General features: G+C 42.9%; 1 protein-coding gene across 1 annotated transcript in view; it reads right to left on the reverse strand.

Annotated features, from left to right (window-relative positions):
* The window catches only part of cacna1ba (calcium channel, voltage-dependent, N type, alpha 1B subunit, a), a 387,106-nt gene that overhangs the window by 52,695 nt on the left and 306,709 nt on the right, over nt 1-27,702 (reverse strand). Inside the window, exons 33-40 of the mRNA XM_074671044.1 lie at nt 27,632-27,702; nt 23,966-24,082; nt 23,781-23,846; nt 23,543-23,634; nt 22,091-22,241; nt 18,417-18,544; nt 17,124-17,220; nt 7,377-7,482 (exon numbers count right to left, since the gene is read on the reverse strand). The exon at nt 27,632-27,702 is cut by the window's right edge and continues 13 nt beyond it. Of these exons, the coding sequence (XP_074527145.1) occupies nt 7,377-7,482; nt 17,124-17,220; nt 18,417-18,544; nt 22,091-22,241; nt 23,543-23,634; nt 23,781-23,846; nt 23,966-24,082; nt 27,632-27,702 (828 nt within the window). The remainder of the gene's footprint in view (nt 1-7,376; nt 7,483-17,123; nt 17,221-18,416; nt 18,545-22,090; nt 22,242-23,542; nt 23,635-23,780; nt 23,847-23,965; nt 24,083-27,631) is intronic.

Genomic DNA, 27,702 nt, shown 5'->3' on the forward strand with positions numbered 1-27,702 from the left:
TGACCTGAAAAGCTGCTGAACATCAAAAAGAAAGCCTTCAGGGGTGGAGACAGGGAGTTATTGAAGTCAACACAAAAACAACTGAAAACACAAACAAAGAAGTGCAAGGAGGACTACAGGAAAAGGTTGGAAAGTCAGCTTCAGCAAAACAATGAGGGATGTGTGGTCAGGAATGAAGAAGATCACTGGCTCTAAGATAAAGGGGGATCAAACTGATGGAGGTCTGGACAAAGCTAATGAACTGAACATGTTCTTCAATAGGTTCAGCTAACCTCCTGCCCCAAACCCAACAGGTCACACACCCTCCCTGAACCCACAGCTTTCCTGTCACTGCCCCACTCTGTCACCCTGCAGCTCAGTCAAGGACATGGATAAAGTCTCATCTCCATCCAAATCAGGACCTCCTGAAACCTCCGCTGCCTCCTCCTCCACTTTGTCTGTAATTAAGTCAAGAAACAACTGGAGAAACTGAACCAGAACAAGGCAGCAGGTCCAGATGGTGTCAGTCCCAGAGTTCTCAAGACCTGCTCAAAACAGTTGTGTCCGATTCTTCAGCACCTGTTCAACACCAGCCTGAGTCAGAAAAGAATTCTGGTGCTGTGGAAAACATCCTGCCTTGTTCCAGTGCTTAAAAAACCACAACCTGCTGAACCAAATGACTACAGACCAGTTGCCCTGACATCTCACATGGTGAAGGTCCTGGAGAGACTCCTGCTGGCTCACCTCAACAAGCAGGTGAACACCTTTCAAGACCCATTACAGTTTGCATATTGTAATGGGCTTGGGGTTGAAGACGCCATCATCTACCTGCGTCAGAGAGCCCACTCTCATCTGGACCAGTCAGGCAGCACTTTGAGGGTCATGTTCTTTGACTTCTCAAGTGCCTTTAATACGATTCAGCCAGCTCTGCTTTGTGAGAAGCTCCATGGATTCCAGGTGGATACCTCCATAGCCACCTGGATTTATAACTACCTCACAAACAGACCACAGTTTGTGAGACTGAGTAGCTGTGTGTCTGAGAAGGTGGTCAGCAGCACTGGAACACCACAAGGAACTGTACTTTCACCATTCCTCTTCACGTTGTACACCTCAGACTTCCAGTACACCTCTGAGTCATGTCATCTGCAGAAATACTCTGATGACTCTGCAGTTATCGGGTGAATCAGTGATGGACAGGAAGCAGAGTACAGAGAACTGGTTGGTCAGTTTGTAAAAGGGTGCGGTAACAATCATCTCATCTTGAATACTAACAAAACAAAAGAGATGATTATTGACTTCAAGAGGAACAAGAATACACATAGATGTGTTTCCATCCTGGGAGAGGTAGAGGTGGTGGAGGAATACAAGTACCTTGGAGTTCAGCTGGACATGGACTTGAGTGGAAATGCAACTCTGAGTTCATCTACAAGAAAGGTCTGAGCAGACTCTACTTCTTAAGGAAGCTGAGATCTTTCAACGTCTGTACTAAAATGTTGCACATCTTCTATAAGTCTGTTGTTGAAAGTGCAATCAGCTTCGCAGTGATCTGCTGGGGCAGCAGCATCAGAACCAGAGACTTGAAGAGAATCAACAAACTGATCAAGAAAGCTGCTTCTGTGTTTGGAGTAACTCTGAAGCCGCTGGAGCTGATCGTCCAAAAAAGAATAGTGCACAAGCTGATGAAGATAATGGAGGACTCACGTCAGCTCTGGGCTACACATGGCGATGTGTCCTTGGGCAAGACAATGAACCCAAAGTTGCTCCCACTGCTGTGTCAGTGGTGTGTGAATGGGTATGAAAGAGCGTGACTGTGTTAGATGTACTGATGGATAGCTGTCATAGTAAAGATTGGATCCATCAGTGTGTGAATGTGAGCGCGAATGGGTGTGGATGGGTAAGTGTGACCTGTGGTGTAAAGCAGCTTTGAGTAGTCCATGACTAGAAAAGCGCTATATAAGCTCAAGTCCATTTACCCTCTCCACAACACGGTGATAAGACAGAGGAGTGTGTTCAGTGAGAGGCTTCTTCAGGTCCGATGTAAGACTGAGAGGTACAGAAGATCATTCCTGCCAGCAGCCATTAGCCTCATGAACAAAGTCCAGAATAATTATTGTTATTATTGTTATTATCATTATTATTATTTTTATTTACACAATCTAAACTACTACAATCCTGAATTTCCCTTTGGGATACATAAAGTATTTTTCATTTCATTTATAAGACCTTTGCAGAGGTGAGAGTGTATGATATGGTGTTATAAATAAAACATTTTAAATTGTAATAATGCAGGTGATGTGCCTTGAAACTAAAAATAAAAGTTAATAAAATGAATAAAGACACAATTCTTTTTTTTTTAACTTAAAAAATGTTATGTTTGTAAAGCTCACCTGTCACTACAGTATATAACTTTTGATTTAATTACTATGCTGATATAATGCATTATATACTTAATAATAATTAATCGCTTATTTTGGTTTCCAATTCCATAAACTGCACGTTGCCAAGCGTACATCAAACCTGAAACCAGAGCCTGTGGAACATATGTTGTGGGTGACTAGTCTTCACATTTAAAAAAATAAATAAATAAAAAAAATAAAATTATATATATATATATATATATATATATATATATATATATATATATATATATACATATATATATATATATATATATATATATATATATATAGCCAGCAAAAGAGTTAATTTATGTTTGTATTTACTTTTATATGGCCAGTGACAAATACGAACTCATACTAAGATAGTAGGTTAACAGTTGTGCAGGACAGGAAAGAAGCCTAAATGTTTTTATAATATCCTCCCCTCAAGAATATCACTATTTTAGATCACCCAATAAGAGAGGAAGAAAATAAATGGATAAAAATTAATAAATGAATAAATAAATAAAGGGAGCAATAAAAGGAACAGTGTCAAAAGAAAATTGATACTAAAAAAAGGAAAGAAAACAACAAAATGACACTGATATGTCAACTTTACTGAGGTGTGCAAGGTATGATTATTTTGTCGTTATGCTTGTGTCCTGTAGGATGTGAAACATTTTACTGCCTGGCAACCCTGGGCTCCCTTATGCCGCGGCCACACCAAACGCGAACACGCGGATTTATTCGCGCGAAACGCCTGTCACGCGCCGCGTGAACGCCCGAGTCTTGCCGCTGGACTTTTTTGACAAGCTGAGGGGCAAATGCACGTTAGCGCGGTACTGCGCATGCGGAGTAGTGAGCTCGTTCATTTAAAGAGCGAAAGTCCAAAAGAGCATCTGAAAACAATGAGCTGTGGTTTCCAAAGCATGACAGGAGAGCGTGTGAAAGCTTTGGAGATCACAATCAATGTCTGCTGCCTCTCCCTGGTAATCCACCAGCCCTGCTTGGCTGTTCCCTGCGATCTCATCCTCGATCCCCCAAACCTCCGACCTCCCGAACCCCCGACCCATGTTCCCGGAGGTCTCCCTGGGGATAATGAAGGGGTGGAGGAAAGAGAGGAGCACAGAGAACTTCCATCTTTTCCCTGGCTCTGCCCCTGCCCCGCTCTTTCCTCCTCTCTATCAGGCTTAAAACTCCGCTGAGGAAAACACAGTCGGACTCAGTGATAGCCCGTGCAGGCAAATCCAGCTGGGAACAAATGTTTTCAGAACTTACCTTCAAAACCTGTCTCCTCAGAGACTTTCAACCAAGCCTGCTCCTGTTTTTCTGCTCTCTGTAGAGTACACACGTCGTATCGTATAACTCTGGATGATGACACACCGCACAGATTGTTTTCTCCTCCATCCTCCGGTGGAGTTGGAGCCGGAGCAGGCGGCAGTTGCCCCCCAACGTCGTCAAAACAATGACGTCGTGGGGGAATATTTTGAACTCGAGCGAATTTGCGTCTACCGCCAAAACGCGTGAACGCTCCAAACGCGCCACAAATTCGCGTTTGGTGTGGCCGCGGCATTAGAGCTGTCAATCAAAGACCAGGGGCTGCGCCTCCAAAGTGCCAAAATTGTTACTCCGCACGAGCAGGTAGCACTCCACAAGTGAGAGGAAGCTGCTTCTCCCGTGTGTAGTGTGTGCACCGCAAGTGCAGAAACAAACCTCGAGCAAGCAAAGCTTCTCCTCAGCGAGTGAGAGAAGAACCAGCTCGCGGGATTCAAATATGTGCGCGGTAGCCAAATACCGCGCGTGAAATCATGTACACCGCTCGTGAGACCTTATTTTGTCCGTGGAGTTATTGTCCCCATTTTGACTCCATACAATCTTGCATTTACTGGTATATCGTTGTCAATGCCCCTGAGATGCAGGGTGGGTTAGGTTAGATTAGGTGGGTGGTTTATGTCCTTTATTACATTTATTCCGGTTTATTACAATTAGTATCCGTTTTCATTCATCTATGCATTTATTCTTTTGGACCTTTCACCTGTTCATTTACTCATGCACATATTTCTTCTTTTAGTTAGTAAATAAACTTTTCATATATGAAAAAATTACTTCTTCTCTTTGTGTGGTTGAAATTAACGGCCTCTGTACACCCGTCCAAAGAATTCACAATTGATGTAGCGGCCTTTTGATATTGAGACTTGATAATTAAAGTAATTCTATGAATTTTAAAATCACAAAATTCTTATACTAAACCTCTCTAGAGTTTCCCTGTTTTCTCCAAAATTGGGTGGTGCCCCGACTTAAATTTAAACTCACAATTTGTGAGTTTAGATGTCTTTTGAAAGTTAGACTTTCGCTCTGGTGGAATGCTTTGTGTTCCTTTAGTTCTTTGACTTATGTTTGTAGAAGCAGTCTGCATGCCCAGGGATGGGTATCGAAAACAAGTTCCTGTTAAGAGTCACTGAGAAATGGATCAGTCCATTGACATCATCAGACTTCATGCTTAACGATTCCCTTTTTATTCCTCTACATTGCACTGGAGCTGCAAGACCTTAGATCGATCATCCAGCTATCTTAACAGCAGATTATAACAGTTTTCCTAAGAAAACTCAGATTCAAGATTTTCTGCTTTAAGTTCTACTAAAGAACTGAACACACAAAGAAATGAACACGAACTCTCTCACAGGGGATTCCTATTCAACACATTCATCATGTTATACATCTCCCAATGGACTGATAACCATATAGAAAACATAGTGCTAATTGCATTGATGTACTAGTACAGAAACAAACCACAGTCACTCTCTGTAAACAATACCGAAAACCCCAAGATAGCCTACCTCAGTCTGTAGCAATCAACAATACATCTACGTCACACGTGGCATGAGATTTTCCCTTATTTTTATTAGTGCTGGGCAAGTTAACGCGTTATTTTCGCATTAACCGGTCAATTTATTAACGCTGTTGAATATTTTATCACACATCAGTGCATGTTGCTCACATGCTTTCATTTTGTAAATGTCTGTTGCTGACCGCAGTGGAACCAGAGGTGAAATTGGCGGAAAAACATGATGAGTAACCAAAACAAGCATGGAGAAGAGGGGCAACGCCACGGAGCATAGGCGCTCGCTGCTTAGTGTATCAGTCCGCGCACATGGCGTGCCAGATATAAACAAACACAGGTAGTCTGCCAGGACGAAGAGACATGATGAGAACTAGAGCCTTATTTAGCAGTGTTTTGTGTGAAAGCAACGCGCTGAAAATTCTCTAAATAAAGCGTGAATGCAGACTGATATCAGATTTTTTTGGTGGGAGTCCGTTTATTTGTGTTTTTGGTCAAGTAAAATATGGCCCCGTCTGAGTGCAGAGGAAACCGGCAGAGGAGCAGGGAGGGGGTGTTTGGTGCGAGCGCTCTGGGCTTCTGCTGAACAAAAACACTGCTGTAGGGGTCATTTCTGCCCTAAACCTTGTGATAGGACCCAACTTGTTTCATCCCGGAGTATCACTTTAATGCCCTGACAGTGGCAATAAGCTTTAATTTTGTATTTCCATTTTGGAAATTTGATTTGCACTAAATATGTGATTTAACTATTACTGTATAACAAGTACTGATTTAGTGTTTGCATGACAGATGTTAGGGCACTTTCACAATGCGATTAATTATGATTAATCAGGGAAATTATGTGATTAATTACAATTAAAGGTTTTAATTGTTGCCCAGCCCTAATTTTTATTTATTCACAACCAGACGTATCCAGATCCATTGACCAATTCTATATTTATAAACTCAATAAAATGTTGTCGACACAAACAACCTGTAAAGCTACTTTTTGTAGGAATTGATAAGGGAATTGATAAATAATCAGATCAATAAGGGCTTTGGTATCTATTAAATCTTAATACCCATTGCAACCAGGTCCTTGCTTTCATACACATCTGTTCTCTCTCTCTCTCTCTCTTTTTAACCACTTTAGTTTCCAAGGCATTATTTATTAGCAACATGTGATACATCGCCAAAATTACCCAGTGCAGCTGTGCACTTACTGTCATTTAAACTTTGGTGCAGGATTGTGTTCTTTTACAATAATTTGTTTTCATATAGTGTTGGAGATGCAGAGGACATTAGCAAAGCCGCTGTTTGCTGTTCAGTATTAAGTGTATCTTGCACTGAAGACTTTTATAAACGTCTTTGTTACAGTTTCGACCATGTCAGAGTGAATTTAATAAAGAAAGACTTGTATGGAACAGCGTAACCCAGTTTAATGAATACGAAAACAAATCTTTCATTTTATAAACTAGTGTATTTTATGCAGAGTTTCTCAACATTAACAGCACAGTGGCTTTGTTGGTGTTCTCTGCATCCCCAACTCTATATAAAAATGTACCACTCACAAAATTTTAGTGATGCTAATTGCACAGCTGCGTTGGGTAGTATTGGCGATGTATGACCCTGTCAGCTCCTAAATCGTCTGGGTCTCTCAGGAAGGTTAGATCTGGATTCCTGAAATAAATCTACAATGAAGTAAAATAGTTCAATCATGATATATAGTTGTTAATCTAGGTAATGAGGCTACGAGGCTGCAGCAAACACTCATGTTTAAATTAATAACCTAAGCTATAGCCTTATACAGCAATGCATTACATATCCTTTACTGAAGCATTTACCTTGTCATCAATCCCTCACCAAACTGCTTGTCTTGGCTTCGCTGCAGCTGAGGTGTTTGATTTCACATTTATGATGTTTCTGTATTTTTCAAACTCCTCCAGAATTGTTTGCTTTCCTTATTATTCACCATGAATTATGACCATGGTTGTGACAGACAATAGTGATTTCTGTGATCCACACTGCTCCCTTTTCAGGTAGAACAAGAATGCCCATCACCACCATTCAGTGGACTGAATGTCTGAGTATGACCCCCTGAAGAGACAAAGTGAACTCTGTGATGAGTTAGACTTCATTTCATTACTCCATCCTACTCATGTTACTCTTGGTGTTTTAGCTCAGTGTTGTGTTTCTCTGACCTGAGGCCAGTTTGATCTCCAAGGCAGTGCGGATCAGGGCCATCAGGGTGGAGGTGAAATGGACGGTGTTGTCATCAGCGATGGGCATGTTCATTTTGACGAGGCGCTGAGGAGAGGAGATGACCAGTCACAGACATTAGAGCGCTCAGAGAGAGAAAAACAGCCCGATCAGAACATTTAACTCAGAAAGAGAAATCAATCTGTGTGCTGCTGTGATCCAGAACCCTCCATGTAGTCAACCTCCACATGTGAGGTGAAAATTTGTCCTGCACATTTGTCCACATTGTTGAGATGTTAGATCCAGTTCAGCACACAAAAAGCCTTCTCTTCAAGAACAAACAGTAGACAAACTAGACGTTCACATTCACCGCTAAAGGCTACAGTATGCACTACGCTGCAAGTCAAAGTGCACTGGTGCAAGACTGACATTGACCAAAAGAGAGGTGAGAGAAGGCATGTAAGGCATAACCATGGAGGTGCCTGGACGGTCGCAGGAGCTCGACTCTGTGGTTTCTATCCTAACAATCATCAACAAAGGATTGAGGAGATGGTGTTTGCTCTATGTGTGATAAAGAGATAAAGAGCGTCTGTTCGACCATGCTCGTGCAGCCTGAGCAGGAAGACTTGGTTGGTAAAGGATGTGGAGTTTGCCACAGCTGATGCTAACACAAAGCTGTAAGAGTTGAGCTCCCCTGAACACAAAAAGCATTCGCCTACATGTGCTGTCAGTGGCAGGACGGCAGAAAGTAAGAAAAGACTAGAGTCAGAATGAGACAGGCATGGGAAGCTGAGGGAGAACACAGAAATACACACACACACACACACACACACACACACACACACACACACACACACACACACACACACACACACAAAGAAACAACAACAGGCAGCACAATCAGTCAGAAAAACTAATACTGACAAGGATTTAGAAACAGGTAGAGCAAATGTTAGAGATGAAGCTTTTTCTGTATCCATGTTTATTGGGACTGACAAAAGAATTGATGATAAGAAAAGTAAAAGGCTAATTTACACAATAACACAAATATTTTCATTGCAGCTAGTCCATTTTTTGCTTGAGCTAGATTATATCTCTTATTTATTTTATTTTTTTGTTTGTAATTTAAATTTTTATGTTTGATTCTTTTTGGCAGAAATCTAATCCCATAATGATTATACCTTGCATGAATCTGAGGAACACCTGTCTGACCTAACAACCTAAGCACAGGTCTTTGTATTTGTTGGTTTCCATATTAGTCAACAGATATGTCCATATCAGTGCAAACTGAGCAACACCTGTGAGAAAGTTCAGGGAGACAGCTCCAGATGATCAATTTTCACATTTGCTTCATTCTCCCCCTCCATGAGTGAGCTACCACCTTACCGTGGCAAAGTGGTTTGCATGTCCCAATGATCCTAGGAACTAAGTTGTCGGGGGCTTTATGCCCCTGGTAGGGTCTCCTATGGCAAACAGGTCCTAGGGGAGGGATCAGACAAAGTGTAGCTCACACAGACCCCTATGATGAGTAACAAAAATTGTTCGACATTTCCCTTGCCCGGACGTGGGTCACCGGGGCCCCCTCCTGGAGCCAGGCCTTGGGGTGGGGCTCGATGGCGAGCGCCTGGTGGCCGGGCCTGTTCCCATGGGGCCCGGCCGGGCACAGCCCGAAGAGGCAACATGGGACCCCCTTCCCGTGAGCTCACCACCCGCAGGAGGGGCCATAGGGGTCGGATGCAGTGTGAGTTTGGGGGAGGTAGGGGACATTGAGTCTGAATGGAATTTGTTCCATGCCTCCATTGCTGAGGCAGCTGATTGGAGCTGTGGCCGTAAGGTTGTTGGTGCCTGTCGGGGCGGCAATACCCTCACTCCACCAGTGGTGAGGGATACCGTCCAGCTGAAGAAGGAGTCCTATCGGGCCTTTTTGGCTTGGGGGACTCCTGAGGCAGCAGACAGGTATCGACAGGCCAAGCGGAATGCAGCTTCGGCGGTTGTCAAGGCAAAAAAACGGACATGGGAGGAGTTCAGTGAGGCCATGGAGAAAGACTTCCGGACTGCTTCGAAGAGGTTCTGGACCAACATCTGGTATCTCAGGAGGGGGAAGCAGTGCACTGTAAACACTGTGCTCAGTGGGGACGGTGCGCTGCTGACCTCGACTCTGGATGTTGTGGATGGGTGGAGGGAATACTTCGAAGACCTCCTCAAGCCCACCGGCATGCCTTCCTTGGAGGAAGCAGGGCCTGGGAATGATGGGGTGGGCTCCTTCATCTCTGGGGTTGAAGTTGCCGAGGTGGTTAAAAAGCTCCTCGGTGGCAGGGCCCCGGGGGTGGATGAGATCCGCCCAGAGTTCCTTAAGGCCCTGGATGTTGTGGGTCTGTCGTGGCTGACACGACTTTGCAACATCACATGGACATCGCGGACAGTGCCTATGAATTGGCAGACCGGGGTGGTAGTCCCTCTTTTTAAGAAGGGGGACCGGAGGGTGTGTTCCAACTACAGGGGGCTCACACTCCTCAGCCTCCCTGGTAAGGTCTATTCGGGGGTACTGGAGAGGAGGGTCCATCAGATAGTCAAACCTCGGATTCAGGAGGAGCAATGTGGTTTTCGTCCTGGCCGTGGAACTGTGGACCAGCTCTATACCCTCAGCAGGGTCCTTGAGGGTGCATGGGAGTTTGCCCAACCTGTCCACATGTGTTTTGTGGACTTGGAGAAGGCATTCGACCGTGTCCCTCGGGGAGTCCTGTGGGGGGTTCTCCGGGAGCACAGGGTGTCAGGCTGCTTGCTATGAGCCGTCCGTTCCCTGTACAACCAGTGCCAGAGCTTGGTCCGCATTGCTGGCAGTAAGTCAGACTCGTTTCCAGTGAGGGTTGGACTCCGCCAGGGCTGCCCTTTGTCACAGATTCTGTTCATAACTTTTATGGACAGAATTTCTAGGTGCAGCCAGGGTGTCAAGGGGGTCCGGTTTGGTGACCTCTGGATTGGATCACTGCTTTTTGCAGATGATGTGGTCCTGTTGGCTTCACCAAGCCATGACCTTCAACTCTCTGTGGAGCGGTTCGCAGCCCAGTGTGAAGCGGCTGGGATGAGAATCAGCACCTCCAAATCTGAGTCCATGGTCCTCAGCCGGAAAAGGGTGGACTGCCCTCTCCGGGTCGAGGAGGAGATCCTGCCCCAAGTGGAGGAGTTTAAGAATCTCGGGGTCTTGTTCACGAGTGAGGGAAGGATGGAGCCAGAGATGGACAGGCTGATCGGTGCAGCGTCTGCAGTAATGATGTGGACTCTGCACAGGTCTGTCCTGGTGAAGAGAGAGCTGAGCTGGAAGACAAAGCTCTCTGTTTACCGGTCAATCTTCATTCCCACCCTCACCTATGGTCATGAGCTTTGGGTAGTGACCGAAAGAACAAGATCGCGGGTACAAGCAGCCGAAATGAGCTTCCTCGGTAGGGTGGCCGGGCTCTCCCTTAGAGATAGGGTGAGCTATCCGAGAGGAGCTTGGAGTAGAGCCGCTGCTCCTCTGTGTTAGAGGAGCCAGATGAGGTGGCTCGGGCATCTGATGAGGATGCCTCCCAGACGCCTCCCTGGTGAGGTGTTCAGGGCACGTCCCACCTGGAGGAGACCCCGGGGCAGACCCAGGACACGCTGGAGAGACTACATCTCTCGGCTGGCCTGGGAACGTCTCGGGATCCCCCAGGAAGAGCTGGACAAAGTAGCTAGGGAGAGGGAAGTCAGGGCTTCCCTGCTTAGGCTGCTGCCCCCCTCAACCCGACCCCGGATAAGCGGCAGAAGATGGATGGATGGATGGCTTCATTCTCACAATCACATGACAATTATCCTCCAATCAGGTGGTTTGATTTAAGCTGCAGCGTTTCTAGTCTCTGGGTCACCTAGGAGCACCAGTGCCCTGCACCAGTGCCCTGCACCAGTGCCCTGCACCAGTGCCCTGCACCAGTGCCCTGATATCCTCTCTCTAACCCTGACTTGGTCTCAGCAGGTCTCTGTCCAACATGAGTCTGGTTTTGCTCCAGGTTTCTGTCTGTTAGAGGAAGTTTGTTCTGATCACTGTAACTCTCTAAATGCTGCAAAGGTCTCCACTCATGGGGGGTTCAGATGAGATCTGACTGAGTCCAGCTTGTTGTGTGGGACTGTGTCTTATTCTGTTTTTATGTTGGGTCTTAGTGAAGAAGGCGGAGTAAACTCTATGCTGCTCTTGTTAAAGCATCTTTAGATGATATAAGCAGTGGATCAGAGTTTGATTTACCACTTTTGCTCCTCTATACTTTGCAGATTGTCTTTCATTTGACATCCCAGTCACATCTGAGGTCTGTAAATGAGTCCATTTATATGTAAATAAAGTGCCCACACAGGCACAGGAGAGGAGAAAGAGCCTTGTATTTTTATGCTCTGGGACTCTAACTCGACCTTTGAGCCAGCTCAGAGCCCCCTCTGTGGTTTCAAAGGGACTTAAGACCGGTTTAACCTGGCCCTTAAATCAGAGTGATGTCATGATTGGGTATCAGTTTTCATTTGTTCCACACTTGTTTTATTTTCTGCTATTTACTTTTTTATATTGGTTTGTTATATTTAGCATTTTAAGTGTTTGTTACTTTTGTTAACACACAGATTTCTTCAGACTGATGACATCTTCTGATGATTTTATTAACTGTAGATGTCATATGTTCAAAGTCTTTCACAATTTTTGATGAGGAACATTTTCTAAAATTGTTCCATCATTTTTGGATTCTGTTTTCCCCAGGCTGGTGAACCTCCACTCATCTTTACTTCTAAGAGACTCAGCTTTTCTAAGATGCTCTCTTTATACCCACTCATCTTGCTGATCTGTTGAAAATTAACCTTATTTGTTTCCAGATGCTCCTTGCTATGGCATTCAGTTGTCTTACATTGGTATAATTTGTATATTTTTACATTTCTATCTTTCTAGGCTTTTTTTTATGTTCTATGGTTTTCATTCATTGTGGACAGTAGAGAGCAAATTTCATTGTACAGAGAAACTTGTTTATTTACTGTACACATGACACTTGGAACTGAATTTACCTATTCAGTCAGAGGAATTGTCAAACCAAGATCATCTTGTTTTTTTCCTCTTGGATCCCCTTTGTTATAATCCCTCTCTAGGATTCTACATAAGGCTGATATATGATGTTTGAAGCTTAAAATACTCCAAACGCTGTGTCAAGGCTGATCTGGGACCTTTGTATTTTCTTTACATCGTTACTCTTTGGGTAGCTTCGTACTTGTATATATCTGAAGAATGGAGAATGTGGCAGGTCATTCTTTCTGTAGTATTTTCAAATTGTGCAGTTCGTTTATTATGTATAAATTGTCCAAAAATCATCAAGTCTTTCTGATCCTAGCTTTTCACCTCAAATTCTAAATGGGCAGACTGTATAAAATAACAAAATGTGTTATAGACATGTTATATGTTTTCTATGTTCTATTGTAAATAAAATTTGTATTTATGAGATTTGTGAAACATTTTATTCTGTTTATGTTAGTGACATATTACAAAAACGGTTTTATAAAAATAAAATTACAAAAGTATTAATAACAGAATTTTCCCTAAATTTACACATTTATGCCCTGAATTTCTTAATCTCCCTGAAGAGGAAGAGATCCTGAAGATTCTGGGTGAAAGGAGAGTGGTTGTTAAGCTGTCAGCCCAATATGAGACAGCTGGTGCCAGAGTTAAACAGGCTGGTGTCAGAGACAGGTAATGAGGTGTTGGTAACAAAAACATCTATGGCCATGTGTATATAGAAATAATTGTTAGTTTATTTTTTGTTTTTATTTTGTTATTTCAATTATTTATGATTGATTTTTTATTTGTTTGTTCTTAAAGATGCTATTAGGAGGATCTATTTTAATGTGACAGCCTTGCCACCTTCTGGCCTTGATTCTCACCCACACTGTCATAAATGACTTTTAGCGAGGTGTGTGTTTGTTTTAGCATTTAATGGAGATTGAATTGAAACAAAAATCTATTGTTCAAGAAAACTTTTGACTACATTCAATGCGCCGAGATAAGGTATTTATCAGAACAGTTGCGCACCAATACGGTTTGAAATGTGACATCAGGCAAACATAGTAGCCAGCCATATGTAGCGCTATTGGCAGCCCGATGCTCCTGCGTATCTGTAGGCTAACTTGACAACAAGTAAACGGTGTCAGTTTGTAAGTACATTAGTAGCTGTCTATATCTAGCACAGCTAACAGCCCGGTGCTCTAAGACATGTCTGTAATGCGTAACGTTGGTAAATCCTGGTTATGTCTGGTCAGTTATCTACCAAGCAGAGCTAACGTAACCTCACTCTTCATTTTATTGATAGACTCTCAAATTCAAATAGATCACTGCAGAATAAGTGCTGCATATGAGTTGGAATGAACATTAGCACAAACAGTTTAACCTGTGTTTTAGCCTTAAGCTTGTGCTCTATCTCCTTCCTGTTTATCTTTTTTTAAAATCTTTTATTCTATCTTTTTTCTGTCTGACAGTTCTAGTGTCTTGGTTCTAGTGTCTATCACAGGAAGCTTTTCCAGTTGGGCAACATTTGGATTTTGTCTGTCACTCTACATTGATCTCCATTACCTCTTTGACCTTGTTTCAGCCTTCAGGCTTCAAGTCCAGTCTGTTTGTGTAATGATGGTTAAAATGTTTATTTAACAGAAATATTAATAAAAAGGTTTCTGATGGATAGGATGCTGAAAAGAAAACAATTAGCTAAAATGCTTTGTGTAATAGCACACGGTAAAGAAATGTAATAATAATACGTTTATCATTCATTCAGATTAATAATTTATTTAGATAAAAAGTGCTAACGGTAAATTTCCTTGTATTGTGTTGAGTTTGTTGCCTAGATAATCTGTGTTCTACTGCTCATGTCTTCTGTGGAATAGAGTGTAATCTGGAGATGAATCATCCATGTTTTGAATGTTATTGGTTCTTAGTGTAATTAGACAATACGCCTTTAGTGATTGTCATGTTTCTGTTTTGTATCTCTACCGATTTCTCTTATTTAGACCGCTCTCTCATCGCTGATCTGTTCTTGATTACTTTTGCCTGGGCTGGCAGTAAGGGGAACGTGGTGCTCTCGCTTACTCATTATACTCCTAGATGTGAGTGGATGAGCATTGTTTCCTGTGTTTTCATTTCTTATTCCCCTTACAGGGGCGTAATATTTGCTCATACTTTGGTGAGTATGTCTGGATCTTTGGAAGTACATCTTGGACAGCATATTCCTCAAAGGACTTTAATGTCTTTGGAGACAATGAATACACAAGCCAGGAACCATCAATGATTATAGCATCACATTCTGGTTGTATGTCAGGAGGAGAAATAGTAGATTCCAGAATGTTGGCAAACTGAGACTTCCGACCAGAGTCTGTGTCGCTCAGCGCTACAAGGAGAGACTGTTTCTCATGCCTAAAGAACTCAAGCAGGTCACACTCTCGTGATTGGCAGGCTACAAAGAATTGCATGAACAGGCAACAGTCTTTGGGTTTTAACCCAACTGCTGTTAAACATTCATACACTTAAAGTTTAAATAAATATCAACTTCAGTAATTCCATATGTACACATTTTTTATCTTTTACTCAAAATATTACCAATCTTATCCCACAGCAGGGCATGCGGGTCATCAATTAACACTGGTACCACTTAAAACCCCAAGCCCAGGTATTGGTATAGGTAGTATCGGTATTGGGACCATTTTAGGGTCTTTTTTGGGGGGGAGGAAAAAGTCTAGAAGTGATGGGACTCTGAAAGAAAAAATAATTTCTATTTTTGTCACCCGGCTCCACCCACATTCTCCCAGAATCCCTCACAGTCTCTACTGCGCAGACTGGCTGCAAACTGCTTCAATGTCTGCGCCTGTGACGGGGGAATTTTGGCTTCAAAACCATACAATGGTAAATGGCGGAGCCACGCTGTCCACTCTATATACTGTCTATATGCAGTCTGTGATCAAGACCAGAGAAGTTGGTTTGGTACATCCCTATCTTTGAGTACTTACTCCTTCATGTCACTGGAAGCTGCAGCTGCCTCTTAGCAAAAGAAGTCAGCTTAGTTCTTTCTGATGGTCTACAGAAGAAAGCCTCATCACCCAGATCATTGAGTAGTCTCTGAAGGCACCTTGACCTTTCTCAAAGTGAGTTCTTACAAGCTCAGCAGCTCTGGGGTACTTGATGGTTTTTGACTCTTCCTGGAGAGGGCTGCCCAGATCCTATATCACACCAAACTGTTTCTAAACCTTGTTAGTGAGGGACTTCTGCGACTGACTGGTCTATTTATGATGCCTGATATCTTCATTTGCTACTTTGACCTGAAATACCAACTCATACTCTTTATTACTCATATAAATAAATACAAACCATAGAGCTGGAAAACAACCTCTCAGTGATTGAGCGTGAATGTTGCCTTTCAGCTTGGTGCAATATCTGTGATCAGACAGCTTCCACAAAACACTAGTTTTGAGTCACATGATAGCTGCCATCTTGAAAACTGGTGGTTATATTAGAATTTATTTGACAACAATGAGTTCTTCCAGTGAGAACACATTCATTTTTGTGTTTGAAACACTGACACACTTCTGTTCAATTTAAGTTTTAGTCCATTTTTTTTCTTTGCATTCCATAAGGCACTATCTTAAAACTGACAGCCATCTTGGATTTTCTGCTGAATGACAAACTTTTCTTAAAAAGCACATTCTAAACATCATTTGTGCTAAATTTGGTGCTTGTATCATAAAGTGAATGATTCTTCCAAAATACCGACTTCAGCTGCTACACTACAGGGTCTTAAACCCACTGGGCTCCCCATCTCACTCGCAGTTACAAAACACCATCACACCAAAACTGACTTTGGTAATGGTAAAATACTGATTGCAGGGTTGGCAGAACTTTACCACCTTTTTACAGTGTTTTTTTTTTTCACTTTTGCAGGGCCAAAACTGTGTATGATCAGCTGACTGCAGTAGTCCCTAGTTCTGTTTTCTCTTTTAGAGAAAACAGTACTAAGGAACTTTCTCTCTGTCCTCATCACTCAGACTCTGTAGGGACAGATAAATTCTACATGTTCACACCAGGGCTCACAGGCTTTAACTCCCTCCTATCTTAACTTATGCTCATGAACATAATACAAAGACACACACACACAGACACACCAGAACATTCCCAACAGTGGAACGCTGAGGTGAGATGAGAGAGTATGACTGTGTGAGGGTGAACAAGCAGCAAAGACAGAACAGTAAAGCTTAATGCATACATAAAGTCTTACTCTAAGAGCTGAAAAAGTTTCTCACACACACACACACACACACACACACACACACACACACACACACACACACACACACACACACACACACACACACACACACACACACACACACACACACACACACACTCCTGTGCACTCATTGCTCCACAAAAAAAAGAAAAAAAAAAGAAAAAAAGAAACAGTGATATAAGATTAAACTTCCTCCATAGACAACCAGAAGTTGAAGCTTTAAGTGAAGCTATTGTTTTTATCATTAGTGAAGAAGCAGCTACTGTAGAGGAAGAGGAAAGACGGTTTAGAGAAGGGGGGGGCTTACACCAAAAATATCAGAGCAGTTGCAAAATAAAGAGAAGAAACGAGGGAACACTGCAGAGCACAGATGTTGGCTTAAGGTCACGCCAATAGGAGAAAGGTTGTCGAGCACAGGGGGAGAAGGGGAGGAAGAGGAGGGTCTACCTTGTAGGCGACTCTTGGTGGACATTTCTTTCCCAAACCTAAGGGTGGGGACATGTGGAGCAGCATCTGATACATATCGAGGTACTTGATACGGCCACTTCACAGGGTAGAAAAATAAAAAAAAATAAAACAGAAAAACAATGCAAAAAAAGAAGGATGGGGAGTTAGAGAAGGAGGAGAGAAACAAAGGGGGGAAACAAAGAAAACAACCAAAGAAGGATGGAAAGGAAACAGAAATCTTTTGTTAATAGATTTCCAAGAGTGAGAGATGAGGTTGGATGTCATCCTCAGCCATTGTGTCAGGCACAGGGATGCATCGGTGTGGACATCAGGATCCCTGACAGGAAACATGGGATGGAAAAGGGTGATTTTGGAGGGTGAGGGGAGGAGGGGAGAGGGGGGGGGGTAATCCAACTCACAGTATGCTGATGATGAGAGGGAAGAGAAATGACAGCATTGTAACAGAGATGTCTGCATCTGCATGCTAGCAGACATCCCACTGGTACTTCAACCAAGGTGCACGGAGACAAAGGTTTCAATGCCAGCCCGAGCTCTGTTTGGGCTTCACTCATCACCTGGCTTTGCTCTAACGGATATCTTCATAAAACATTCTTTAACCGGCTTTTGATCTGATTCAGATATTTTAAAGATCTGAATATGCTACTCAAACTTTTTCAAAGACTTTTTCAGGTTTTATCCTGCAGAAATGAGAGCTTCACTCTGTCAGTCATCCCAACTTCACAGACTGGAGAAAGTCCACATGGCAGGCGGCATGTTGGGACCATGCTGTGGCTTTGAAAGCTTTGTTTCCTCTCCGGCATCATCAACCAAAGCCAGTCAGTTTGAAGGGGCAGGTGCTAGTGTAGAGGCGATTTTATTGGTGCACAGCCATTCAGTTAAAGTCTCTTGGCATAGAGGTACACAAAGCACCCTAGTGACGGAAATGTCTGGTATTTGCAAACCTTGTATGCTACCCTATTAGGGCAGTTCTTCCCTAAGCCAAGGGGGGGTGAGATAATGCGTAACAAATTGTACATATCCTTATAGGAAATCCGTCCACTGTGGAAAAGAACAAGCAGATAAATAAACAAATGTTCAATACAGCTTAAACAAAACAAAGATCATGAGAAGGCTGACTGCTACATTAAGGTTTGGGAACAAGGCCCGAATAGAGGCCTCGTTCAGTTACCTTTACCATAAACGGGGAAGAAAGTTGTGAAGTTAGGCTGTTTATGACCTTTACGTCACTTTGTAAATACACTCTCTGGAGCCCACAGCGAGGCCTGAACATACCATGCAGCTGGGTCGTACTCAGCCCAAACCCGGATAAACTCATCAAGGTGATGAGGTCCCAGGATGGAGGAGTCTCTGGTTAGGTACTCAAAATTATCCATAATGACAGCCACGAACAGGTTCAGCATCTGGAAAACAGACACCAGGTTGTTCACAGCACATTTGAAACAAGAACTGCAGGATAACACAGAATCAGTTCACTGGTTTTTAAGTGAAGGAGCTTAAATATCTAAAGAAAGAAATTTCTCAAAATGAAGTTAAATCTGGTAAAGCCAGGTGTCAGTCTTTCAGGGAACAGAGAGCTTAAGTTTGTACTGTGTCATCACAGCATCTCAACAGTGTTACTGTTTGAACATTGTTCTTTTGAAGTAAAACCTGTTTCTGAGGCACTGTTTTGACCAACTAGCTTAAAAACTAGGTCAGCGAGTGACCTCTGAGCTGGGGATTCAGGCTTCTACATGTTCATTTAAACACGTTTTTAACAGACAGAGTTGCTGCATATCTGTGTCAGTGCTGGTCATGAGCCAGTATGTTCCTGGTACAGCTCTAGAGTGTGACATGGGTTCAGTATGTTTCTGAGATTTTAAGTCTACATCCTGGTATAATGCTAGCAAAATCCTGACCTGGGGCTCCCATGGAGCACTAGCATGTTTCTGGTTTGAGGAAAAATTATGCTAAAGCTAGCCCTAGCATATTCCTGGTTTGGGGAAACAGTTTTTGAAGGCTAGCATAGCATTTACTATGTTTGGATCAACAGCATACTTAAGCTAGCCCTAACATGTTCTTGATTTTGAGCAATAGTACATTAAAGGTAGTCCTAACAGATATTTACTTCAAAGCAACAGTGTGCTAAAGATGTCCAAGTCCTTAATTACTTAAGAGTAACAGCATTAGTAAGCTACTCCTATCATGAGCTTATTTCAGAGCAACAGTATGCTTAAGCTAGCCCTAGTGTATTTTTAACCCTAGAATGTTCCTGGTTTGCAGGGACGGTACACTTAAGGTAGCCGTAGCCTGTTCTTACTTAAAAGGAGGGAAGGGCAACTGGCGGCTCGTGTGTGGCCGGCATAATCACTTGGTACGGCCTGCAAATTAATTTAATATTTATTATTGATCATAAGCTCCACTGCTTTTGAAGTAGCAGGCTCTGACCACAGATGTATTTTTACCTCCAACTGCTAGAGGATGCTTCTTCCAAATGCAAAAAGAGCTTCACGAAGCAAGTATCTGTTCTCCTCGGCTTATAGGCATAGCAGCATCAGGTAAACATGTCCATGCTAAAAAGAAAATGTGATCAAGAAAATGGTGCCTTTCAGGCAAGTTGGGAAACAGATTACCTCTTCACCGAATTTAAAGGCAAACCAATGAGTTTAGTGTCTTGGAAAAAAAATCAGCCGTGAAAGATTTCAACTTGAGATGCCACTACAACACTATGCATGAAGACAAATACGAAAAATACACTGAAGCCGCCAGACCTGCCATCATTGCTGACCTCAAAGGAAAAGTACACTGACAGCAGAGCCTTCACACAAACTGCGGCCATTTAGGAGTCGGCTCTCTCCCTTAAGGTCCCTGTCCAATGGCGAGATGGTGAAGTAGTGTGCAATAGAGATGGCTAAATCGTTTGGGGATGATAATATGGCCAAAAACTTTAAAACAGTCTCTCTGTCTCGTCGCACAGTGAACCAAAGAATATTCGACATTCAAACCCTGTTGGGAAAAAGCTAGAAGACGTGATGCAAAACTGCAAATCCTTCTTCCTGGTGCTGGATAGAAGTACAGATGTGACTAGCTAGCTACTCATTTTCTCAAGAACCATTGACAGTTTATTTGAAGTGCATGAGGAATTACTTTAACTGGTGTATTCGCATGATACCACAAAGGTTAAGGATATTTTAGACGCTGTAAAAACTGTAGTAAATGAGCATGAGGGCTTTGACAAACTTTCAGCCGTTGTGACTGACAGCGCTCCTTCCATGCTGGGAAGATGCAACGGATTCACTGGGCTCCTCCGTCAGAGTGGAGTCAACTGTCCCAATCTGCATTGTATCATACATCAGGTGGGTCGCTATTTAAGAAATTTCTATGGGTGTGCAAACCACTTTTGTAGTCTTAACATATTTTATTTATTTTAATTTTTAATATACAGGAGGCACTCTGCGCAAAGGCAATTAACTCTCTATCGGACATTACCTTGCATTTAAATCACCTCAATATACAGCTGCAGGAGAGATGCCAAACTGTGTTGGACCTGTATGCACACATAAGTGCTTTTCAGCACAAACCGGCACTGTTCCGAGACAGTTTCACATCCACGTCCCCAAATTTGGCACACTTTCTGTCATGTAAAGAGATGCGCAAAGATGTCCCAGAATGTGAGAAACTAATTGTAAAGCACCAAACCGACAAAAAATGTCTGCAGCAGCAATTCAATGAGCGCTTCCAAGATTTTCATGCCATACAGCCATGAGCGGCGTTATTCACCGACCCAATTTCTGCCGCTGTTGGTGAGCAACCCGCGGAGTTACAGCTGGAACTGTGTGAACTACAGTCAGACCCCTTCTTTCAGTCACAGAGAACTGAGGAGGGAATTTTATTCTGGAGATCGCTGCCCGAGTCCCGTTTTCCCTTGCTCAGGAATTTTTCACTCTGCATGGCCAGCACGTTGGGAGCACTTACATCTGTGAGAGCAGCTTTTCAACAATGAAGCACATTAAGTCAAAAAGAGAGAAACATGGTGACAGATGAAACTCTTGTCTAGCTCATGCAAGTTGGAAGCACAAACAGTGACACTGATACTGATAATATTGTGCACCAGCAGGGAAGGCCACAGGTTAAGACATCCGTTACTGTGATGAGAGTCAATGCCTTTTCAGAAATAGTTCAAACTAGTCGTGCTCTTCCTTCAATCATCATTGGTAATTGAAAAATGTACACTTTTTTCTTTACAAAAGCATTATAAAGAGGAATCTAAATGTTAAAAATTCTATAAAAATTACAATAAATGTTAATTACCATAACAGTATATGTTACTGTTGTGAGTTTTTGCCTAAAACCATTTTTTTCTTTCTGGCGCAAAGAATGAGGAAAATTTAGGTAATCAGGTAGTACTGGAAAAAAAAACATGGCCCTCTCTCATGAAAGTTGCCCATCCCTGCTTTAGAGTACAGTATGCATAAGCTAGCTGTAGTGTATTTTTAGTTTGGGAGCAACAGTTTTGCAAAAGCTAGCCCTAGCATGTTCTTAGTTTAAAGCAGGGATCTCTAACTCGTGCCATGGAGGGCCAAGAGACTGCAGGTCTTCTTTCCAACCAAAGACTCCACCAGCTGATTTCACTGATTAGTCCCTGCTCTGTGCTTGAAGGTGAGCTAATCAGTGATATCAGCTGGTGGAGATTTTGGTTGGAACGAAAACCTGCAGCCTCTTGGCCCTCCATGGCACGAGTTTGAGGTCCCTGCTTTAAAGCAACAGTTTGCTGAAGCTTATTCTCCAAACAGCTTACAACAAAATTTGAAGCAGCATGTTCCAGGAAATACACAGTTATATAAAGACTGTCTGGGTGATCCTGACCTAGTGCTATCAAATTCCTGGTCTAGTAACGCTTCTTCTTTGCCAATGCCATCATGTCTCTGGCTCTGAACTGGCCAGAGAGACTTCAGGTGTTCAGTACTGACCAAAAAGGAGCAGAGGAAGATGAAGGAGACAAAGTAGAAGTAGGCGAAATCACTCCCACACTGTTTCCCCTGAGATCCAGATCGCTCGTCACAGACTCGGTGGCTCAAACAGGACAACATGATCTCATGCCAGGCCTCGCCTGTCGCACTCCTGACACAAGTATAGACAGACAGACAGACAGACAGGAGTAAGAAAGAGACTTTAACTAAAAGGACACAGAGGTCTGGAAGAATGGAGGCAAAAAAGAGACATAAATATTTGAATTTTAACAGCCACTAAATATTCATATCCCCAAAAATTCCCTTTTTAAAAATTCAGATTCAAAATTATGTTTTAAAACTCGATAGCAAAAAGATTCGGGTTGCTCAAAATCAATTAGTCAAATTCAGTTCTAAGTTCAACTTGTTAAAATTCAGATCCGAAAATTCAAGGTTGAAAAATTCAGATTGCAACACCCAGGTTACCTAGGACAGGGAAGGCAATATACCATACTGATATGTGTATAAGAAAGGTTGAAAATAATGTGGAAAAATGGGGTCGTTGTAATCAAGGTCTAACCATTGACACATGCTGATGGTTGTATAGGATCGCGACAGGATTACAACAATAGAGGGTGCTAGCTTTTTGCAAAGCCAGTGACCTCACAGTGGCTGTGGTGACCTGTCAATCACAGCAGAAATGCAGTGACAGGAGCTATCAGTCATAGACAGGAAATGAGAAATGGAGAGGTGCAGTTATTTTCCAGAGCAAAGTGGACCGAACTAAAAAATATGGAGTTGCGTAGTGTAATGTCTGAAAATCACATGTCCCCAAAGACCATGTGAAAAATGTGAAGTGAAAAAGAAAAGTTTGTCGTGGTCCTCAAAGCGGTCGTTTCCATGAGACTGAAAGGAGGGTGTGTGAGTTCATTAGGAAAACGTAACAAAGACATGTCCATTTCCAGGGCTGTCATCAGAGTTACATTTGAAACACAAATCTTATTTTTAAGTTTGCTAAGATTGTATTAACATGACAACTGATACAGTGCTGTTGCAGCGATCCCATTTTCTTGAATTTTTGGATCTGAACTTTTAAAAGTGATCTTTTTTTTTTTTTGGGGGGGGGTACTTTTAAAGAGGTGAATTCAGGACAAATAGAAGTTAAATTGGAAATGTGAAAAATAACTAGACTTGTTTTTCTGCACATATGCCGAGTAATGAGCTCAAAGTTTTGATTTCTACAACCACGACAATAAAAACTGATAACTGTGTGACTGAAGTCTTCTCTGAAATATCTTTTCTCTCCTTCTTTCTCGTCGCTTAAGTGACACAATGACATGGATCAAATGTATACCTTCCTATTGGGCTGGTTTGGTTTGATAAATGTTGTTGTTTTTCATTTTAAAAAAGTGTATCTGTCTGTCACATTGATCTATGGAGCTTATTAGATAAACAAAATAAATCTCCATGTACCTGAAGAGCAGCATGAGAGCTTGGAGGAAAGTGCGGAAGTTGTTGTGGTGATTGATGGCAGTATCCTCATTCAGCTCGATGTTGCCAAACACCTGTAGCACAGACACAAATGAGGGAACAGATCTATTATCCTCATCAATGTGCACGTCACCTTTCTCATGTTCAGATCATAATTTCACAAAGAGCCACTGGATGAACACCATGGCCTCTGTACTTGCTTCAGATCGGCATGACTCACCTGCATCCCAATGATGGCGTAGATGAAGAAGAGCATAGCGATCAGCAGGCAGACATAAGGCAGGGCCTGAAGGGGACAAACAAATAAATCTGTTATCTGTCATTCTCCTGACTGATGTTCACTTACTGTGAGGGCTTAGGGGCTGTATGTGAAAGTAATGTAGATGTTAGACAGTGTGTAAGCACCTTGAAGGATTGGACAAATGTCCACAGCAGGATGCGGATGGTGTAGCCCTGCCTCAGCAGCTTAATGAGCCGAGCGGCTCTGAACAGCCTCAGGAAACTCAGGTTCAGCAGACGGTCCTGTTAGAGACAGAACAAAGGTTTACTGATCCAGGTACCATGTTTGATGATTCATAATGATTTATTTTGTTTTTTAATTTTAAACCAATCACAATAGAGCAAGTTCGAAGAAAGAACTTATATTCCTTGTCCTGAGTGATCTTAAAGAGGGGGTATTGTGTTTTTTTTACTCTTTAATCTGTCCCTCTGGTGCCTCTGTAGTAGCTAAACATGATTCACAGATAAAAGAAATCCATGTCTTTCTCTCACAGGTGTTTTAGAAAACTCTTATTTCAGCCTCTGTACGAAACACATTGTTGTAGCTGCTGTCTCTTCAGCTCCCTGCTCCACAAACCCCCTTCCCTCTGATTGGTAAATCCTCTGGAAATCTTTTGGAGGCAAAGCTACAGGCAGACCTTGGCGTTTGAGGCCCTTCAACACGTCATGAACCAGTCAGGGGTTCCTTACCTTATGATTTTGTGCTATTTTTTGAACAGAGTGTTTTGATCAGTTCACAGATAAAACATATGAATATGTAAGGGTATGTAAATCTGCACGCACTCAGTCTGAACATCCAGCATTGGTACTTTTTATCTATTTATACCCTCTCTTTGAACGGCCCTTCCAATCCTAGAAGGTGCAAGCCCTTATCTCTGGTATTTTTAGAAAGCATATTGTGGAAACATTAACTGTGATTCAGTGGGATATAAATAAAGATTTATTGATCGATCAAAAACAGAAAGTTTACCTCATCCAGCTCATTCACAACCCAGTGGGCTCAGACAACATGTAGACAGATGGAGATGGAAGCAAAGCTACTCAAGAGGAGCTGGTTGGTTAAAACAGAAATATTTACTTGGTCATTTAACCCTTTTTGGTTTAAATCCAGAGGAAGCGGAATAATGTGTTCTGCAGAGAATGAATGCATAGCAATTAAATATTTGAATATACGCACAAAACAAACAAAAATAACTGCAGTTCGAATGCAAAGCTTGGATAGAACTACCCAGCTCCCAAAACATGAAGCCTTTAAAGCCTCCTGCACGAATGTATCATTCTGTAATAAAGATTTAATAATAAAAATGAATAACATCTGTAATCATCACCCTTTCAAATCATCACCCTTTGCCAAATAAGGTTTGGTATTAAAAATCTGCTTTAAACTTGTTTGAACAACATGTTCGATGTTTGGTTAAATGTGTAGTTTTTGTGTCGTAGTTTTTTATATGAAATTTCTACCATTTAAACCAATTCAAGAACCAGTCCCATTGGTCTGTCAAATGGTGTAACCACCACCAAAATGAATTCAGTAATTCAGTGTTGCTGGTTGAAATCATTTAAAATCTCATCTTTTCACCGTGTAGTACACTAATAAATTCAGATTTTTAATCCCTTTTTTCAGCTTTTTTCATAATCTATAACCTGTAAATCTATAAATCTGTGTCATCTCTGTCATGAGTCTGCTCCAGAATAAAATGTGCCTCCATCCAGCTCATCTCATACGTGGACACAGTTCAGCACCACTTAATGCAGCACAGAGTGAAGATGCTAACAGCTCATCTCAGTCACAACCAGATGAAAACTGGAGCAAACTGCACAGAGGGTGTTTTTACACTTGGATATTTTCAGAGCAGTTTGTTTCGTGAATTAGTTTATGCAGTGGAGCGGATTGAGGAAACTTATGATGTATAATTCTTGGTGCTGTTAAAAGTCACCACCCATTCTTCCTGAATGTGAAAAACAGAAAACAGTCTTCACATTAACTGTTTGAGGTCAAATGAAAAGATTTAATATAAGATGTGTGGGCTTTTCTCTCTACCAGTATGGCATACACAAGTTCCTCATGTTTACAGACCAAATCATTTTCTTTTAACTGTCATTTTAGAGACCAGCAGTGGTCCTGGTATGAGGTGCCAAAAAGTTCTGTCTCTCATCCTTATTTGAACCAGATGTGTGTTTCATAAAATCTGTGACTCTAATGCATCACAGGCTGCAGAAAAAAAGCACCTGCTGACAATTTACCTGTGACATTCACACGGAGCCCATGACCAAAATCAGAATCATGACAGAGAAAGGACAGTTACAAACTTTGTGGGGTGTGAAGAAAGTAGTTTAATGCATAACTGCTGGCAGTTAATATTACTTTATAATAGAGTAATGAGCAATAGATTACTGTTTTTAGTAAAAGGTCCACCACTGAAGACCAAAGAGAAAACCTTTATCACCATGTGGTGTTTACAGACATCACCACGGGTTGATACAGAACATGGAGCAAACAGCATCTGGAGCTGCTGCAGGAATAACTGTGAATTTCACCCAAAGTGTGTGGAAAGTAAATAATGGCAGCAGGAAGTCACTCACCGTGGTCTAGTGATGTTTTGGACCGGAGCATGGCCACACCAGAGATGACATATTAACAAGATGGAAATGTGCGGGGAAAAGAAAAAACAGGGAGGGGGAGAGGAGGAGGGAGACAGATAAGCAGAGGGAGGGGGGGGGGGGAGCAGGAGGGAGACAAAGAGGCAGAGGGAGGGGGGAGAGCAGAAGGGAGACAGATAAGCAGAGGGAGGGGGGGGGGGGGGGGGGGGGGGGGGGGCAGGAGGGAGACAAAGAGGCAGAGGGAGGGGGGATAGCAGGACGGAGACAAAGAGGCAGAGGGAGGGGGGATAGCAGGACGGAGACAAAGAGGCAGCAGGATGGACACAAAGAGGCAGAGGGAGGGGGGGGAGCAGGATGGACACAAAGAGGCAGAGGGAGGGGGAGAGCAGAAGGGAGACAGATAAGTAGAGGGAGGAGGGAGAGCAGAAGGGAGACGAAGAGGCAGAGGGTGGGGGGAGAGCAGAAGGGAGACAGATAAGCAGAGGGAGGGGGGGCAGGAGGGAGACAAAGAGGCAGAGGGAGGGGGAAGAGCAGGATGGAGACAAAGAGGCAGAGGGAGGGGGGAGAGCAGGATGGACACAAAGAGGCAGAGGGAGGGGGGGGAGCAGGATGGACACAAAGAGGCAGAGGGAGGGGGGAGAGCAGGATGGACACAAAGAGGCAGAGGAAGGGGGAGAGCAGAAGGGAGACAGATAAGTAGAGGGAGGAGGGAGAGCAGAAGGGAGACGAAGAGGCAGAGGGTGGGGGGAGAGCAGAAGGGAGACAGATAAGCAGAGGGAGGGGGGAGGAAGACAGATAAGCAGAGGGAGGGAAGGTTAGAGAACAGGAACAGTTATATTACACAACATCAACTGATAAGTTCACAGATACACACTTCACTTTACACACAGGTAAGCGCACGGAGAGTGTGTGTACAGCACACACACACACTCCTCAGTGGGTGTCTGTCTCTGCCCCCTTGTGATGCATTGATCCACTCAGCTTAAGACTTCTCCTGCATCTAGAGTCCGGGCTCTGTCCTTTATCGCTGCCATGCTGATGTAGCTGTTAGCTTGTTTGCACAAAGCGCGTTGTACAAACTGTTCCTGCCCCTACTCATTACCACCACAGCTCTGCTGCTTTAAAGGACACCCACAGCCCACTCAGGCTGTGGGCAGAGTGGGAGGACTGGGAGGGAAGGGGAGCTCTTACATTGATTTCAGTCACCAGGATGTCGGTGATGCTGCCCAGCACCGTCACAAAGTCAAAGATGTTCCAGGCGT

Source organism: Halichoeres trimaculatus, unplaced genomic scaffold (genome assembly GCF_033239565.1).
Source record: "Halichoeres trimaculatus isolate MK-OKI-2021-1 unplaced genomic scaffold, fHalTri1.1 fHalTri1_scaffold_5, whole genome shotgun sequence".
In the NCBI taxonomy this organism is placed as follows: Eukaryota; Metazoa; Chordata; class Actinopteri; order Labriformes; family Labridae; genus Halichoeres; species Halichoeres trimaculatus.